At 32.2% G+C, this 16,138-nt stretch overlaps 1 protein-coding gene across 2 annotated transcripts in view; it reads left to right on the top strand.

The window, feature by feature from the left end:
* Positions 1–16,138, top strand: part of LOC129976358 (pancreatic triacylglycerol lipase-like) — a 72,444-nt gene that overhangs the window by 46,066 nt on the left and 10,240 nt on the right. Inside the window, exons 1-5 of one of the 2 annotated variants that reach the window (XM_056089886.1) lie at positions 911–1,010; positions 1,909–2,187; positions 5,659–5,894; positions 11,385–11,616; positions 13,088–13,312. In XM_056089886.1, coding sequence (XP_055945861.1) covers positions 2,079–2,187; positions 5,659–5,894; positions 11,385–11,616; positions 13,088–13,312 — 802 coding nt within the window. In that variant the 5' untranslated portion in view covers positions 911–1,010; positions 1,909–2,078. Of the gene's footprint in view, positions 1–910; positions 1,011–1,908; positions 2,188–5,658; positions 5,895–11,384; positions 11,617–13,087; positions 13,313–16,138 lie in introns of those variants that run through there. The other variant, XM_056089885.1, reaches the window with a different exon arrangement.

Raw genomic sequence — 16,138 nt, 5'->3', positions numbered from 1 at the left:
ATTTAAAACTTTATTTAAATCTTTTTTTATCCTTTATATAAATTCCTTTTTTAATATATACTTAAAAAGTTGCAATTATTTTAAGTTGACCGCGATTTTTACTGAAACATTATAGTGTAATGCGTAGGATGTTTAATAATGAATGATCATAAATTAATAAAAAAATAACACAATTTATCCCAAAAATTAGATGGTTTTTTTAAAAACATTCCGCATTATGTGTAATGCATTTATCCCATCTTTTCTCTAGTCTTCAAATACTCCTTGTAAACCGCTTTTTGAAAGGCCCTTGAAAATCTACACCGCAATTTTTACCTCTTTTTTAAGAATGAAAAAAAAAAAAAAAAGCTTATCTTTAAAGTGCATCTTGAAAATTCTCATGGTGCTAAATCAGGACTACAGAAGAAGAAGAGAATACATGTGATGCTGATTTTTTTAAAGTTAATAATGAGCAGTCGGGGAACTCAACGCGAGCAAACATCCAGCATGGGTTATTTGTATTTGATTACATATGACACCCAACCCCTCAGTTTCCTGATAAGTGTTTGATTGTGATTCGGTCCATCGTCACTACATTATGTTGAAGTTTTCTTCCTTTAGAGCATAGCGTCCCAACTCCCACTGAAATTGAATTTTTCCCTCTTTAAACTTTATTCATCATTTATCCCTCATCAAGCATTATCATCTTCTATAGAGAAGGACAGATTATCGAAAACCATCCTACAGCATCACATAAGTTTAGATGACGATTCTTTAAAGCAAAAACAAAATTTCAACGTACTATTCGCTTGTCACATTCATTTGTAGCCAAAAGACGATGCGCACTTGACTGGCTGCCAAAGCCAAGTAGTGACGTCCTAATTGTGAAACATGCTTCATCTATACTTCACTTACTTCTCTACATAATATGAATTTCATTTTTCTTCATTAAAAAAAAATTATCTTAAAAAAGTGTTATCATTCCTTATTTAACTGCCCTCATAAGCTTTAGGACTATTGGCGTAGCAAGAGTAAGTGGCGCTCGGCGCAAAATATGATTGTTTTGCCCTTAATTTTAATGAATGGTTTAGCAAATGTAAATCGTTCACGGGTGTAGTTTTATTCCTCCGTTCCTTTGTCACGATTAGCATCAATAGTGACATACAGTTTTGGCATCTCTTTCTATTTGCCTATAGGTCACCTATATCCCCCCTTCCTCATTGCTATGTAACTGAGTGGAAGTTACTATACCAGATTTTGTAAGGCCGTTATTATCGTTATCCAGTTCGTTATTATTCGTTATCCAGTTAGAAGTGCATGTTAGCTCGCTACGGACACCAGAAAGAGCTCAGTAATCCACCAGATATTAGACCAAAGGATTGTCAGATTATCGAAAGCAGTGAGTTAATGGAGATTCATTTCAAAAAACATATTTTACTTAAGTTATGAAATATTTTAATTTTGTAAAACCAATCTATGTATATTGCATATAATACACATAATTTTATAAAAGATCATATATAATAAATGTTGCTAAATACGAGCCGCAGCTTATTGTTTACATCGTGCCAAGGTCACTGATGACCGCATGCAGTCATTTGTTTTCCTTTTAATGTTTTCCCCTCTTCTTTCTGGAAACAACGGTATTCTTGCTGGAGAGACTGGATTGTTGAATCCAGTCAATCAATCCAATATCACCTTTCTCAATCTTTCAAATTTTACAAGCCTGGTATGAAAAAGTATCAGAAACTATTCGTTATCGATTGTGAAAAATTCAGTTTCTTCTTTTTGTTATAAAGTGTGGAAGACTGGGATAGATAGAGTTGTTTATTAAGCGACGATGGGTATTTAGAAAAGTATACAGATCGAAGATGTAAAAAATTTGCTTTTTTGATTGAATATTATTAATTTTGAACTTTCATTTTCCAGCTCTGTTCTCCCCTTTGCTTGCGAACATTTCCACAACAAGTCACGATTCTTCGACAGTCCACCCTCAAGTTTTTCCCCAGCCCCCAAATGAAGCATGGCCGACGGTGGGGAGCTCCATTCCCGAAGAGGAACCGAGTGATTACGAAGTGTGGTCAGCCATCGTCTCTTCCATGGCCAAATGGGAAGAAATGAAGAAACGAAAAGCACACAAGCACCATGTTCGGAAGAGATCGGAAGAAGTCGTATGCTATCGAGGATTCGGATGCTTTCGAGATGAAGGTAAGAAAGTATTTTTTGGTTTCTGAGATTGGTGCCAAGAGGAAAGTAGGAAACAGCATTTCAATAAGTCTTTAGTTTCATATATAAAATTAGGTTTAGAAAATAGGACTACATAGGTTTCTCCATGAGAAAATAAGACAAAAAAAAAAACAAAAAACAAAAACAGATGGTTGTAACATCGTTCCCTGATTACAAAAAGATATTACAACAATGGAATACAATACTGTAAAATTTTTACTATGGAATTGCCGTGCTCTGAAGTTACTACATAGTTGAAGATATTACAAAAGAACAATGGAATACATACTGTAAAATTTTTATGATGGAATTGCCGTGTTCTGAAGTTACTACAAAGTTGAAGATATTACAAAAGAACAATGGAATACAATACTGTAAAATTTTAATGATGGAATAGTCGTGTGCTAAATTTTTTTAGTCCAACAGATAGAGAAATTAATGCAGAAATAGTGATTTTACTTCAATTGTTATCAAAATGGCGTCAACGGGGGAAAAGTTCTAGGTATTCTTTGGTTCTCTGAATTCAAACTGACCCTTATACTTCAGTGTCAGTTGTGGGTTACATAAAGGACAACTTGAAGAGAGAGAATTGGGAATGACGCCTTGCCAGTCTTCGAGCTCCCAAGAGTATTGATATTGAAATTTAATGAACATAAGTGATTTTATTTAAAATTTTACAAATATTTTTCAATATATCGAAACAACCATATGCTGCTAAATTTTAATAGTTTTTTACAATCATTTTTTAAAAAATAGTTTTTTTACAATAATTAATCAAGGAAATACTTTGGACCACCTTCCACCTTTTCATTGAATTAATACTTGCATGAATTTAGTTTTTCTGGGAATAGACACAATTTGATAGACATTCAGTGGCAGTTTCAGAAATAGAATGCATTCATTGAAATTCGTCTTAATATAATTGCTTATTATTCCATATGAACATAACACTGTTTTTAAACAAAATCGTGCATTCTTTCAAAATTCTTTTTTTTTTAAATATAAACTTGTCCCTCTTAAATAATTTTGATTTCAAAGTGAGTACAGTTATTCATAAATTATTTTAATGTTTATGAGTTTATTTAATGTTGAACTTTATTCATTGTTATATTTTGAATTGACTGTTAGACGATGGCACAAATAATCCGAGTCAAACTTTTCGGGAATTCAATATTGAATCTCGAAATGTATGCATTATTTTCACTAAAATTTAAAAACATAGGTCTAAAAACATCTAAAAAAACATAAAACATTTAAAAATAAACAAAAATGCATCAATAACTATTGCGGTAAGAATTTTTTACTTATTTAATTTATATTCTTTCTTATTAGCGAAATCAATGGCAATTTTTTGACTAGATTAAAAATAAATAATTATTTACCGTGAAATTTTATGTTCTATATATCGAAACTTTAATATACATTTTTAATATACAGAAACTATTTTTCTATTTAAAATCTAAGACTATTGAAAAAAATTTCGATGTATAGAGTTTTTCGTTTCATGGGAGGAAGCTCGATGTATGGGAGTTTCATAAAACTATCTATCATTTGGAAAAACATAATAAAAAGCTAACGCAATAATATAATTTGAAAAAATATAATAAGGTATTAATGAGTTTGTTTAATTATAAACTATTATTAAAATTTTATTTTTATTTTTTGAAATTAAAGTTGGGGAGATAGAAATATTGAATATATCTTACAATCACACACAGCATTGAAACTTTCGTTTTCTGTGATAGTGCTGCCATCTGTTGGAATTAATACAAATAAGAAACTATTCCAAACCATAGAGTTCACGGTGGTTGTTACTATGTTATGATTCGCTTTATTTGATATAAATTAAAATACGCTTTTAAAAAGAAATCACCTTCTTCTTATTATTATTTTTGTAAATACCCTAATAAGTTTTGTAATTAAAAAAAATAATTATGTTAAATGAGAAGTAGGTGCTTGCTAAATGCATTACATATTACTCCATAAAAACATTGATTCTGCCGAGAGTCAAATTTTCTTCCGTTAGTACGGAACAGAAATTAGCAGAGAGTGGTATCGGCTTCGGTTCAAAATTAAAAAGCCCATTTCAAAACAATTTTTGCGTTACTTAAAACAGGACAAAAACTAAATTTAGATTCCAAAGCTGTCTATATGACATAACCAAATGATTTCATCATATATGACTTCATGAATATATACAAATTATGAATATGTAAAATGAATTTATCAAAACTTCGTGAATAAATTTAAAAAAAATCAAAATTCTCTCCCAAACCACCTTTATTTTAGCCAATCTCAGCTGAAATTCTTTATTGCAATTTCAAAATCGTTCAATTCCTTATATAACTCATTCATAAATCTATTTCTAAACGTTTTCTGGGACCAGTTTTAAAATGCTCTTCAGCTCTGACAGATTTTTCATAAGATCTTTTTTCAACACTCGGTTTTGATGGGAAAAATAAGAAAAGGTACTGATACTCAGATGAATATTTAGGTGAAGCAAACTAACAACAACAAAATATTATGGATAAAAGACAACATCTTGATCTTGATATCGCTGCAAATATGAATATTTGATTACTGGAGTACACAAGTAAGCGAAAATGTTTAGCCCATTAAATGCCAATTTTTTTTTGAAATGTTTGGTTGGATAAATTATATATACATGCACAAAAAATTGTGTCACAGTATAATTATACTCAAATTATATTTTGTTTTGAAAATATTTTTTGAAAAAAGAAACGATATCGTTATAAAATGATCAATAAAATCATTTCAATAAAAAAAACAAAGTTTCAGTAAGTAACAGATCGTTACTGTAATCTCTAAACCACATATTTATGTACGATATTTCATTAGCATATAAAAATAAAATATATATATATATAGTGATTCGAATACAACAATTCACTTCACAGACGAATTTCAAATTTGATCGATTGTTGCAAAAAAAAAAAAAAAAAAAAAAAAAGGAAACACAGAATACACACTTTCTACTACATGCAATATTGATTGATATACATAAAATGTGCATCTATTGGAGATAGCGAGGATCGAACTCGTAATCTTATGGTTAGTAAGTGCGTAATATGACCACTAGACAAAAGTGATCGCTCCTGTCCAGGAACTGTTAGCTGGCTTATAAAGCTTCATCACAAATGAACTTATCAAATAGGTAAGTGAGTGTTTTGGCGCCGAGTGGTTTTCATAAAATTCCAAAATAGCCAAATGGTGATCATAGCAGTTAATGCGTTTAAACTAAGGGCTGATTACGAATATTTTAATATAACTATTTTCTATCATTTGGCAGGCATATTCTATTACCTGATCTCTCTTCCCGCGTCTCCATAAGCCATTGGTATCAAATTAATCCTGCGCTATCCTATAAGACAGAAAATTTAAAATGCTGATCGATATGTATCTTAATATAGCTCTCTTCTGTTAATTGCACAGGCGCTTTCGACTACCTGGACACCCTTCCCGCCTCTCCTGAAGCCATTGGCACCAAATTCATCTTGTACACCAATAAGAGCAGGAATACCGGCGAGTTGCTTTGGTATGATAACAGCTCCTCTCTCTACTACTCTCACTTCAACAGCAGCAATCCAGTCAAAGTAATCATCCACGGGTTCGGGAGCAGTGGGAGGAAGATGTGGGTGTTGCAGATGACGGAGGCTCTCCTCGCCATGGTAAGACCTTATTATTATTATTTTTTTTTTACTAATTCATTTCTTACCTTATAATGTGGTATAAAGCGAAATTTTCTTTTATAATTAAACTGCAGATAAATTATATCAATATGCTCATAAATCATTTCATGTTATATTTTTGAAATTCAGCTTTTGAGTATGCGTTTGATGATTTGTAAGTGAATCTTAGCATTCTTAAAGACAGATGAAAAGCAGGTTTGGAAGTTCCAGATTTCAGATTCTTTTTCATAGCTTTTCTAAACTGACACTAACTGAATGTTAGTTGTATAAAAACTTTTGCACAACCACTAAAACTGCATTAAGATGGATTCGGTTTTCCCTGCAAAATAAATGTAACATATCATATATTTGCAGGCAGAACCGAACACTTCACCGTAAATTGTGTCCACAAGTATGTTTCCAAAGTTGGGGTTAAAATAGTTCTAAAAATCTGAAGTACGCTTAAGACCCATATTTGTAGTTAAGAAGGTGGAGTACCTTTTAATATACAAATGTACTTCGATGTTGGTACAAAATGTTACAAGATTAAAAAAATGCATTAATGCAATTTTACAAAATTAATTATCGCAATGCTTATTATCTTAACAATTTTTTGGAATCGGTGCAATATTGTACGTTAAACTTCATACTCGTGGTTTAATTACATTAATAACATTGTGTTTTGAAATAAAGCTACAAATTTTTGGATGGGCCTCGTAATGTTGAACTGCATCCAGATGACGAGGAGGCTGCTGAAGCTGGCGCTATCCTGGTTAAAGTTATGCGCCTTTTCTGAGAGAGGGAAATTTGTCCCGCCGAATTTCGAATTTGCAAAACGCTTTTATATTGCAGTTCTTTAAGGGATTCGGGTTTTAAATCTGGAATCTTGCAGCTCTCGAAAGTCGAGAGTTGACCACTTGACTGCACAATGTTACAATCTGTAACACTCTGCGGCCAATATAATCATTATCGCAATTATACAATTACGAAACAGTAGTTGTTACTTGTTTGTACAATTATTATGTATGTTAGAAGGTTTTATTAGGTGCATATGTGGTTTTCTTTAAAAATTCAGCCAATCTCTGTAGTCTATTTAAAATTTTTGTTTCATGTTCAGAAAAATATACAACCGCTAAAAGTGTTAAAAAAAATCGGAAACCGGAAATATCTATCCTTGAAAATTGTTTAAACTAACATGAAGGAATGGAATGAACATAACTATGCGCAAATTCCTGGTGTATGCGCAGTTCAGAAACTATTTCACAGCTAATTTACTTTACATCTATGGACCACATGTTTCTACATTATTCTGAAAAGTTATGACTCCTTCGACCTCAGTGAAAAAAACCCAGTAAAGAAAGTGGTATTCTAATTAGCGTTTTTTATTGCAGAATGACAATGGATATCAAGAAATATTATCGTATTTCTCGAAATTTTTTGAAAAGAAAAACAATGGGACTACTAAAATGAAACTAATTGGCTGTCGTTCTGCGCCATTGGAAATAAATTATTCCCTTTGATTACTGATTATGCACTGTTAGATAAATGGTGATAAATTTCTCTATACTTGTATTTACTGATTCATGCATGAATGACCTTAAATACTGTGAATTATAGGTACATAGTATGATAACACTAAAAGTCATGCTTGACTTAGATGTTCATTTGAACGTAAATATTTTTTTAAAAACCAGAATGTTAATCAGGATTTCGTAAAAACTTCTGATATTTCGGTGAAAACCAACTTAGAATAAGATTTAGGAATTAGAAAAGGTTTGACTAATTTTGTTATTCAATAAAAAAATATCCCGCTTCAGATAAAATAATTTAACCTAGACTGTCTCAAATAGGTTCTTTAAGGGAAATAGACCATGTGGTAGTAGTAGCATATGACTATGTATGTTTCTCTTTATTGTTGGAGAATAATATGTGAATGGAATAGAATGACTTTTGATTTGGTTGAAAGAGCTCCTATACAACTACTAAAATTTATGTTAGTTGTTGATGTGAACTATATTTTCTTTTTCTTTTAACTGTCAAATACATCCGTTTATTGGAAGAGATTTAAGAAACAGGAAGACAGTTTTACAAATGAATTGTCATGGAATAATAACTTTTTGATCTGTGGAACAAAAGAAAAATGAACTATTTTATACATTAATTTAAATTATTGTTTTTTAATTTTCCGCTGTGTGACCATAATATAATATTCTCTATTTGGAGACAATCTGTAGTTGAAATTAATAAACAGAATGAAGCTAAATTTCATTAATAGACACATATTGTGAAGACAGATTGATAAATTACAGACTCGCACGCACGTACGCATACGAGCACACACACACACACACACACACACACACACACACACACACACACACACACACACACACACACACACACACACACACACACACACACACACACAATCATTTCAATTTATCTGTGTTCTAAAAATAATTACTTTCTAATCAAGCTTTACTTAAGCTTTTCAAACTTTTAGTAAATCAAGCTCTTCGTAAAACAAACTTAACTTGAGCTTCTGAGTTGTGTGGGCGCTTTCCCGCGATGATTCTAACATGCACCAAACTGAAAGCGCTGTGTAAGCTAATTTCCGTCTAAAACTTTGTAAATTCCAAATACTTTCTCGTGCTCTTTTTACCTTCCTCTTCAATTTGCGTTCTCTCACTGGTCATGACTCTTTCGAAAAAAATTCTTAGTTGTGGAAAGAATTGAATTCTTCCCATCATGAACAAAATCACCATGAAGAATAAAAAATTGTTTTAAAGAAATGCAAGCCTACTTCTTAATCAAAAAATTGTTTTAAAAATATACCAGAAGTTGCGGATGCAAAGTGTTGTACACAAGAAAAGCCAGCCCGATGAAAATGTTGTACAGCGGCTACAAGAACCTAAGATTAATTATAAAAAGATCTACATGTTTCATTCTGCATGTCATTCATTTCTGCATGTGCGTTTTTTATCACTTGGACATTAATGAAGTTTCCCTATTCCATTTCCTATTCACCGTGACTTATTTTCGTTCCGTCAGCTCCAAAAATCTCTTTTATCGGCGATTTTTGTTATTAAATATTTTTGTGCGATTCATTTCTTCGTGCTTTCCACAGTTTGTCTTCGAAATTTGCTTTCGCCTGTTCATTTATTTTGGCTGCTGATGCCTTCAAACAGGAAAAGTGTTATTTTATGACGACCCTGTGCACTTTTATTTAATACTTTTTTTTATAATCAGCTTTTCAACCAGACTAATTCCATGTTTTACCAAGTTTCGCATGACTACCACCTAAAACGATGATTATGACAAATACTATAAACATCTTATCCTCATTTCATTTTCAAAATTTGATGCTCTGATTTTTTTTAAAACTTTCTCTTATACCAAGCAAACAGAGAAAATAAGGTTATCAAATAAATAAATAAATAATAAAATATCTCCTCGTGTTTCATCTTCTGAGTCGAAAAAAAAAATTAATTAATTTATGTTTCACTGTCTGTGAACTCAAAAATTTAAAAACGAAAAGCGTTAAAGGAATGAAAATTGCCATTCTAGTTATACTAGAATTTTGAATAAAATCCGTTTACATATCTGTTTTTCTATATACATATTTAAGAGAACGCGACAGCTGTAGAACGCAACGAGTTAACTAAAGAATAATTTTGTACGCTGTCTCTACACCGAAACTGTAGATTTTGTTCGAATTTTGGATGCAGTTGTCATATAGAAACCTTAAATATGCATTTGATTCGCTTCTCTATGTGACAAAATGCAATATAAAACATGTTATATTAGAGAAGTATACGTAAAAGCTGAGGGAGAGCTATCCACTTTTTTAATTCGTACCTTGAAAAGAAGCGTGCAATGAATAGCATTTTAAAAGGAAAATCTGAAATTTGGCACGGATATTCCTTCCAATCTAGAAGTGGTAATTGAGTCATTAAATGTCCGATCTCACTATCAGGAAGGAGGAGAGATTGGGGAATATAGAAGTCATCTGAATATGAAGCAAATAATTTTCTTGAGTTAATTATTTTTATATAATGTAACCAATAAATGTTCCTGTTCTTTTATTTGTTTATTTATTAAATTAGTTATCTCCAAGCTGTTAAATTTTGTTCGTATGCTGGAAAATTTAATAGCTTGTATTTAATAGTTCATGTATTTAATCTTTTTTTAAAATAAGGAAGTAAACGTAGAGGTTGATACCGGAAAGCATCTTCTTAGTTTTCTTCAACTTTTTTTTATCAATGACTTCATACAGTACACTCCCAAGTATCCGGCCTAATGTGGTGGAAGGACAGGCTGGATAACAAAAAACCCGGATAAGCCGGAGTTCTATGGACTCATTTCTTTGCTCACCCATACCGGAAGGCAAATTTTTTATAAAAAATTCACTGTTATAATATGTATTTTCTCACTTCTTGTACTAAGTTCTCCATTCATCTCAAGCCACGGAACACGGCCGCGGCCCGCTGAAACATAGAAGCAGTTGTGAGTAACTTGTCGAATTAAAACAGAAGGCTCTGTATTATTAGTTTATATATGTTTATATACTGCACTGCAAGAATTTATTAGAGAAAAAGTAAGTTAAAGGATATAAACTGCTCACATTTTAACATGAAGTCTCTACACTTCACTGTAGTATACTTAAAAAACATTAAGCATACTCCAAGGACAATTTACGAATCCTCTACTTACTGTTCTATGTATAATCAGGAGCAGCGGCAACAATTGAGGTCCGTTACACCCCGACGAAGTTTTGAAAAACGAGCAAACGCTGCTCTTTTTCTGTCACTACTTGTATTTTGCACACGACACGTAAGAGGATTGTAGCAGACTCCCGCTTCCAATGTCTTGGCATTGTTGTCAATGCAATGCCTTACCTTCCTCAACTGATTACTTACCCCATTCCAAATCACAAATTATATAGAAACAGAAAGATTCTACTTTTTAATATACTAATAAAACTATATTCTTAAAAATTGCTTTTTTAATATCATTTTTTCTATTACTTTAAGATAGAGATGCATGATAACATAAGTGTGGATATAATTGCTTGTTGGCCAATGAACTGGTGCTTCACTCACTTGTATTTTGCACACGACACGTAAGAGGATTGTAGCAGACTCCCGCTTCCAATGTCTTGGCATTATTGTCAATGCAATGCCTTACCTTCCTCAACTGATTACTTACCCCATTCCAAATCACAAATTACATAGAAACAGAAAGATTCTACTTTTTAATATACTAATAAAACTATATTCTTAAAAATTGCTTTTTTAATATCATTTTTTTTATTACTTTAAGATAAAGATGCATGATAACATAAGTGGGGATATAATTGCTTGTTGGCCAATGAACTGGTGCCTCACTCAATCCTCATCATTTTTTTTGGTTATATTAGCAACTTAGTTTATTTTAGTTTCCCTAATTAATTAATTTACTCCTTAATTCTTTTATTCATTTGTGTTACAGGAAGATGTGAACGTGATCGTTGTCGACTGGGAAAAAGGCTCTGCCTTGCCCAACTATGTACAGGCAGCTGCTAACACACAGTTGGTAGGCAAGCAGCTAGCCGCCCTCATCCGGATGATCAACTATGAGAGAGGGTTGAGCAATAGTGACTACCACCTCATTGGATTCTCTTTGGGAGCACACGTTGCTGGATTTACTGGCATGGAGTGCCACAATATCAGCAGAATTACTGGTAAGAGAACAATAAGACAAATGGGAATAAAATTGATGGTATTTGTCGGTTGTAATGGCGATCAAAAAGCGCCTATAATTTTTTTTCCAGTTTGGCGATTTCAATTAGCAGCATCTGATTCGCACGTTATTTGATCTATATTTATGCACATATTTTATATGTGCATAAATATTTTTTATAATTTGGCGAAATTTTTTCTTGGACCTTTTTAGTTGCTGTTAAAAGGGACAGATATTTATTTTTTGCTCTTATAAATTATAATTAAAAATAAATTAGTAGTCAAAATTATTTCTTTCAACAGTTTAATTTGACCTTTACATTGTTAGTATTAATACTGATTTAATAATAATAATCGTATTGTAATTTAGATAAGATTTGAATATATAGTTTTAAATGATTCTCTTAGTAATTTGTATTTAGAAAAGATTTATTTAAAGATAGCTTGCTCAGAAACAATTATGCAGTGGACATTCTGTCCCGTTATATCCGATGTCGTCCTCTAAGATCTAACAAACAAATATTTATCCTAATGATTCCTTAAATGAATTTTTTTAAATGGATTGTCATTTATGTTACTAGTTGATAAATCACAGTCGAAGAATTATCCATATAACTGATGACAGATGATGTCCATATTTAAGCTTCAAAAAATACATTTTCCATCCCCTGGTTCATTGGTAAATTGCAAAATGACTGTGCTAATTCATCACAAAGCTTACAGGTTTTACTGATTGAATCGAATATCAATTTAATAAGAAAAAATTCAATGCTTTTGCTTAGAACCAATTATACTTGCTCCTTATAAGTAATTCATGCGGTTTTTTGCAAGAATCTTTGGCAAGAATTTTCATTATTTGGTCATAAAATGTGTTGTAGAAAACAAATAGACATCTAAATTTCTATTTTAATATGCATTCATGAACGTGGTACAAGAAACAATTTTTTGATTTTTGAGCATCAAAGTGCGACTTGAATTTAATATAAAAGTAAGAGTTGAATAATCACACTTTTTTTTAACTATTTTTATTTTTGAGTTATTTTTTGATTTCGTATTTTAATTACGGCATGTTTTGTAAACTCGTGTTTGTAAAAATTAGTAGCAAAATAAAAATTATCAGTTATACAATGATTACTACAGTGCCCCTATTCCCTAAATAGTCCCTTCTAGCCAAATTGTGACGTTTAATTCCCCTTCAAATTTTATTGCATTAATTATATTGTTACGGTGTTTTTTTAAAAGGATATTTCAAATGCAGTAAGTTATTCAATACAGGAAATCCATTTCACTTTTTGGTTTCAAAGCGAGGTTAATAAGCTTTGATACGTTCATGAGACCTTTACTAAACTCCCCAAAAGCTTTAGCACAAGTCTCCATACTTTCTACTCTTCAAATGATGCCAGTTATTCTGAAATTTAACTGTATTAATATGCACAGCTTAAAATTTTTATTTCATAGATTTTTATTTCTTAGGTTTAGATCCGGCATCGCCTCTTTTCGAAGGTTATGATCCCAAAATTAAGCTGGATCCGAGCGATGCAACTTTTGTTGACGTTATCCACTCGAATGGTAATAGTTTCCTTAAAGGAGGACTTGGAACGTTTGAACCTTTAGGACACGCTGACTTCTATCCTAATGGTGGTAGGGTGCAGATTGGGTGTAATAATGTCTTCATAGGAGCAGTTACTGATATCATATGTAAGTATATCTACAACGTCATAACTCAGTTGTATTGAGTTAGGAATCAAATACTTTTTTTAGATCAATATTAAATCAATCAATTAATTAAACAACATTAATTAATATTAATTAAACTACATTTTTTAAACATATATATTCTCTACTTCGCAATAATTCTTCCACAACCAATTTTATTTATCCTATTTGCCAATCAAATTTTCCGCCGGCGTCATGGCATAGGGGTAGTGCGTCTTCCCCCTGATCTGGGCGTCCTGGGTTCGTGTCCCGGTTTGAGCATTGCTGTTCTTCCGTTGTTCTATCTGTGAGATGTGTGAATGTGCCCTCCTGTAAAAAGGGGTTGTGCAAGCGAATGATTGGTGCATGAGTAGCCAAGTCGTACTCTTGGCCCTAGTTGGCGCTACTAAAAAAACAAGAGACGCTCCCCCACAGGCTTAAATCGCTGTCTTCGTAACAGCGGGCTTGTCCATGGCATGTGCCATAAGAAACAACAACAGTATTATTTTCCAAATGTATGGAAATGAAATTCATTATTCTTGTACAATATATTGTGGGAAAAGGCAACGACCAGCATTATTACTTGACAAAGCTGAAGTGACACAACGGACTCTTCACGCTTAAATAATTCACTTAGTCCAGAATAATTCAATTTCTTTTGCAATTTAAATCCAGATTACAGATTTCATTTATTAATTAAACCGGTACTTTCCGAGGAATGCCATTTTTTTTTAAAATGTCGAACAGAATGATATTCCTAATTTAAAGTAGCCAGTATATGTCATCGTATTGCTTTAGAATATAAAGTAAAGTGCCGGCTTCCTAGCTTAGGGGTAGCGCGTCTTCCCCGTGATCTGGACGTCTTGGGTTCGAGTCCCGGTTCGGGCATGGTTGTTCTTCATCTGTTCTATGTGTGAATGTGCCCCCCCCTCCCCATGTAAAAAGGGGCTGTGCAAGCGAATGTGATGCGTGAGTAACTAAGTGCTCTTGACCTTAGGGCTAAGTGCTCTTGGCCTTTAAGCCACGGGAGCATCTCTTGTAATAGTAGCGCCTTAGTTGGCGCTACTAATACAAGAGATGCTCCCGTGGCTTAAAATCGCTGACTTCATCAGCGAGCTTGTCCATGGCAAGTGCCATTATAAACAGCAACAAAGTAAAGTGATAAATTTACTCATTGAAAGTACATTTCAAGTCGAGTTATATCCACAAATGTCCACAGCAAGAATCTACTCTGATAAACTTTTATCATCGATTACATGTCTTTCTTAAGAAACGGAATGTAATGAACTCCTGTCTTTTGGTTACAATTTAACGTATATTAAATAAATTGTTCTATTAATCTTCACAAATGTTCCGACAATTTGGCGGGATGTACTAGGGGTATTCGTGAGGAAAGTCGAGCCCCCCAAAATGTGGGGAATGGCTGTGACTAGCATTAATATTTAGCAGATATATGTTAAGAAACAACGTAATAATTTAGTACAGGGGAAAAACATTATTTAACTAACATAAAACCATATAAAAAAGTAAATGATTGTGAGCGGCACGTCTTACCGTATACTGTCGAGTTCTTGTATGCCAGTTTTGCTGCGCAAGGTCCAAACAAAATATGAGAACTGTTAGATTGCAACTCCACAATATATATTATAATCTATATACTTATAATAAAGCTCAAAGTGTGTGTGTGTGTGTGTGTGTGTTGGCGCTCTACAGGCCAGGTCATTTGACATACAGCTACCAAATTTGGTACATGTATACCTTAGAGGTCGGGAATGTGCACCTGGGGTCCCTTTTTTTGAAATTAGAATTTTAATTATTAATTAAAAACTAACTTTCCCGCCAAAAAAATCTTCCATTTTCCCCACCGCCAACTTTTCCGCCAAAATAATCTTCCATTTTCCCCAACGCCAAATGATTTAGGTTTTAGTTCTTTTTTTCTCCCAACAGTAATGAGGCTAGGGTTAAGATTTTTCGGCGGATTATTTCAAACGATTCTGTTTATTTTCTTAATGTTTTATGCATTTAAAATTAAACATTGTTAATTAATCCATGTTTCAGATTCATTCTGAAGTACTTTTGAATTAAAATAACACAGAATAAAGGAAATTAAAAATGTCTAATCTGCATAGCGTTACCCCAACTGGCGTAGAAAAATTCACGCATTTGCGTTACCTAACTGGCGAAGAAAATTCACGCATGCGCATTGTTCTGATTGTTGTCATGATAACCACTATCAACGGATGATTTAAATTATTTTTAGGTTAGTTGCATGCTTTTGTAAGTAAATTGTATTTATGTTAGTTATATATTTTTTGTATATGCTTATAGTTTTAAGTACATCGTTTTTTAAGTAGTTTTTTTAAACCTGTTTTCAATTATTTAAATTATTTTTAGGTTAGTTGCATGCTTTTGTAACTAAATTGTATTTATGTTAGTTATATATATATTTTGTATATGCTTATAGTTTAAAGTACATCGTTTTTTAAGTAGTTTTTTTAAACCTGTTTTAGACCGATTATTTTAAACTATTCATTTTATTTTCTTAGTGTTTGATGCATTTAAAATTAAACATTGTTAATGAATCGATCTGTTCATGATGAATCTCAGAAAATTTTGTTGAGAAATTCTTGAGATATTACATAAATTAAGAAAGATATTCTTTAGTGCCCATAAAGTTTAAACGCTCAGTGTCTTTATTATCAGTAATCATATTATTAAAAAAATGCTTTGTTTCAGTAAAAAATATTATTATATTAATTGCAGATTCATCATTTACACTTTAATTTAAAGCATAAATTCTACGGGAGCTAACAGAAAATTAGAGAGATA

Source organism: Argiope bruennichi, chromosome 7, assembly GCF_947563725.1.
Source record: "Argiope bruennichi chromosome 7, qqArgBrue1.1, whole genome shotgun sequence".
Taxonomy (NCBI): domain Eukaryota; kingdom Metazoa; phylum Arthropoda; class Arachnida; order Araneae; family Araneidae; genus Argiope; species Argiope bruennichi.
This window is presented reverse-complemented; position numbering and strand designations above follow the sequence as displayed.